The sequence below is a fragment of the Phaethon lepturus genome, unplaced genomic scaffold, assembly GCF_000687285.1.
Source record: "Phaethon lepturus isolate BGI_N335 unplaced genomic scaffold, ASM68728v1 scaffold6626, whole genome shotgun sequence".
Taxonomy (NCBI): Eukaryota; Metazoa; Chordata; class Aves; order Phaethontiformes; family Phaethontidae; genus Phaethon; species Phaethon lepturus.
Window position 1 is genome coordinate 89,570 of NW_010546850.1, and position 3,188 is coordinate 92,757.

Below are 3,188 nucleotides of genomic sequence, written 5' to 3' on the forward strand. Positions count from 1 at the left end.
CCAATTTACTGATAGAGTAACAGAATTTCAAACTAAATTGATCATAATCAATGTTTTAATTTTCTTTTGAACACATATACTTTCAATACTTTGCAATGGAGCTTGATATACTGTATGCAGAAATGGTTATCTGTAGACCAGTCAAAACATGGCTTAAGTAGACGACAAAGAAATCCTCCACTTGCTACTCACAGCACACTTATTCCTTCAACTTCTGTAAAACTGCAATACGACCTGAGCACATTTTCACCTAGCTTGAAGTCTCACTCCCTTCCACAGACCAGCTTATGCTAAATACATAAGAATCTTTTCCAGCGTGACCACCAGTGATTCTGTGTTTAATGCTAGCGGACAATGGAACTTAGACCCGCTAGGAGATAAACATAAATGTTAATTATCTTGCTGGAGATGAGAAACCAGATGACATCTGGAGCTGGCATTATTGTAAACAGGAAAAAGGCATGAGAGCTACTTAGCTTAGAGGTTTAAAAATACCACATCAGGAGGAAGTTGGCAGGTTAAGAAAGGGCAAGTGCAGCTCTGTAATAATGAGTGAGTGAGAGAGTCAGAAAGAGAGCATATGTGAAATTATTTATGGGAAGATCATTTTTGTCTGAGACAACTTTAATTATGCCCTTTATTAGACAGTTCAGTGTGGTAAGAGAAATCTGCCTTGGTTTATACACTGCCATAGTTTACCTGGTTCTCTTTGCTAAGCAATAAAAACACAAAGACTGGGACCACCATGGCAATGTGGCAGAATGCAGAGCATCAGCCCCACAAAACTCCCCAGAGCACCATAGCAAAGTCTTGAGCCACATCCCGCAAGCATTTATGCACAAACTGAACTTCATGTACTGTGATTAATTTCCCTGACACCATGTGGGTTTCATTGCAGCACACAAAATCAAACACAGACTTATGTATTTGTAGGATCAGGATCTACTTAGCACTAGTCAACCGTGGTTTAATGCGGCTGTACTTAATGTGCAGCTTACTAAATGTGAGAGAATTCTGTGTTTTGGTAGAGTTTGAGTTTTTCCCCAGAACAGCATGTATGTTGTTTCAACGTTAATGCTGAAAGTTAAATACTCTGTAGTCACTGATGTTTGTTTAAACAATTATAACATTGTCTAATGCAGCTGGGAACAGAGATACAGTAGCCTCATATTTAAAAGCATGGCCTTTTATATAATATTAAAAAGTGCTAGTGGGCATGTTGCCCATTTCTTCACAGGAAAAAATGTTCTAATCAGAATGCATCTCTGTAACATCTTCCTTGTGTTGATCAAGTATCAGCAATTCAGTGATTACCTTACGCATCCCACTGCATACGCTAGGCCAGATTATTCAAATACCCTCTGGTAGAAGAGATAATGGGGCATTTCTAATCACAAAATAGTGCCACACAAAAAAGCTATGGTAACAGCAAACATCAGGGATGTACAATAAAAAGGTAGAAAAAGACCTTCTGTTGCATTGCAGGAACATCCTTCTGTGGATTGTGCTTAGTGCAACAATCTAGATATAGATGAGCATTAATGTTCACAAGATAGTTAGTCCAGCATCAGTCTTCGCAGCCTTATCATGCATGCCCTCATGCACAGGTCAAGAAAGAGCCTATTACGTCATTTAAGCTTTGCAAAGCTGGAGGCAAAGGTTTCTGACCTTGGCAGTAAACCCCTAGACTACAGCTTGTGCTATGCAATGGTATCATTCAGGGAGGATACAGATAGGATGTAGCATCCCTTAGTTGCAAGCCCAATGCTCACCAGGTATACTGAGAATCTCTGGAGTGACTTTGCAGAGAAACAGTTCAGACTTCCAGTGACACTTCAGAAATGTATGCACATTCACATACAGCATACAAAAAAAGAGGAAAAAAACAGGCAGGAACAACTTTCTCTGAAACACTTAAATACCTTAATGTACTGATGAAAAATAGTAAGCAATGCGGTTACTATTAATCACAATATTCTTTAGGTACTTTTTCAGTTATCTGCTGCAATGCTAATCACTAGTTCATAAATCAACATTTCGCATGTCTAATTCGAAAACTCTTACTAGGTTTGAAGGGTAGCAGCTGAAGTTAGCAATACTCTTTTTTAACTATTCATAGTTAATTATGTTTAACTCTTCATATTTTTTCACATTTCACCTGCCTCTAACCAAACATGAAAGGATTTGTATGTGACATTTATTGTCCATCATGCAACCTTCTGCTCTACTTTTAAATATTCAACATCTTTTCTGGCTGTAGAGGTTGAACTACACAATGAAATTAAAATAATTGAAGTTTTAACTCTTATCATTCTTCTAATACTCAGATTTCAAAGTTAGGTTATGTTCATCACCAATACGATCAATTTTAAAGCAGCATGTATGTAACAATACTGACTTCTGCTTCTGACCTCGGATTTGTTTTCTCCCAAGAATACATTCAGTGCACAGGACCGGCCAAAGACCACTGAAATCAATGGAAAGGCTACTGGTGACTTTGATGGAATATGGATTGGGCTTTGAGCATAACACTGCTGACTTCCTTGACTTATCACAAAGGCTGAATTTGGCTTTGACAGACGTAAAGCGGTTCATCCCATGTACCTTTAACAAATTGCATACATTTTAATCCCACCCCTCCACTCCCAGGAATTTAGAGCATTTTGTTCTGCTAGCTCTGTTAAGGAGCCCCAGCACTTGCACAGGTAAAATGAATGACTGAAACACATACAGTTTTTTGTACTTACAGGTGTCTGGCTTGAGCTGACTGTTGGTAATTCCAAAATACTGAGGATTTTCAATGACAGGAATCTTCGTCATCCCAATGATGACTGCATCAGGACCGCCCTCAGAAGAAGACGGAGTGTTACTGCCATTTGAGATGTGGTGGAGGGGACTGGCTGAATCATCATCATTGCTGATAACTGAAGAAGGACCTAGAGTTAGAAACAAAGATTTTCCTGTAACTCAGCACATGGTTTCCTACCCTCAGACCATTATTTTTGGGTTGTTTTTTTTTTTTGACCAGTTTGTCTTCCATCCCCATAGTCAAAAGCTCTCTTTGTGTGCCTTGTTGACCTTATCTCAGTAATTTTATGTGTCTGGGTGCAGATGGAGAACAGTGATTTTCTTCCATTAGGAGTTGGAAAGTGAAGCCAATTTTTGTGCTGGTAGATCACCTAGACTAA

The 3,188-nt window shown here is 38.9% G+C and overlaps 1 protein-coding gene across 1 annotated transcript in view; it reads right to left on the reverse strand.

Moving 5' to 3' along the window:
• The window catches only part of LOC104622601 (BDNF/NT-3 growth factors receptor), a gene marked incomplete at its 5' end in the record, with an annotated part of 83,791 nt that extends 80,855 nt beyond the window's left edge, over positions 1 to 2,936 (reverse strand). Inside the window, one exon of the mRNA XM_010289436.1 lies at positions 2,748 to 2,936. Coding sequence (XP_010287738.1) covers positions 2,748 to 2,936 — 189 coding nt within the window. The remainder of the gene's footprint in view (positions 1 to 2,747) is intronic.
• Positions 2,937 to 3,188: the final 252 nt, after the last annotated feature.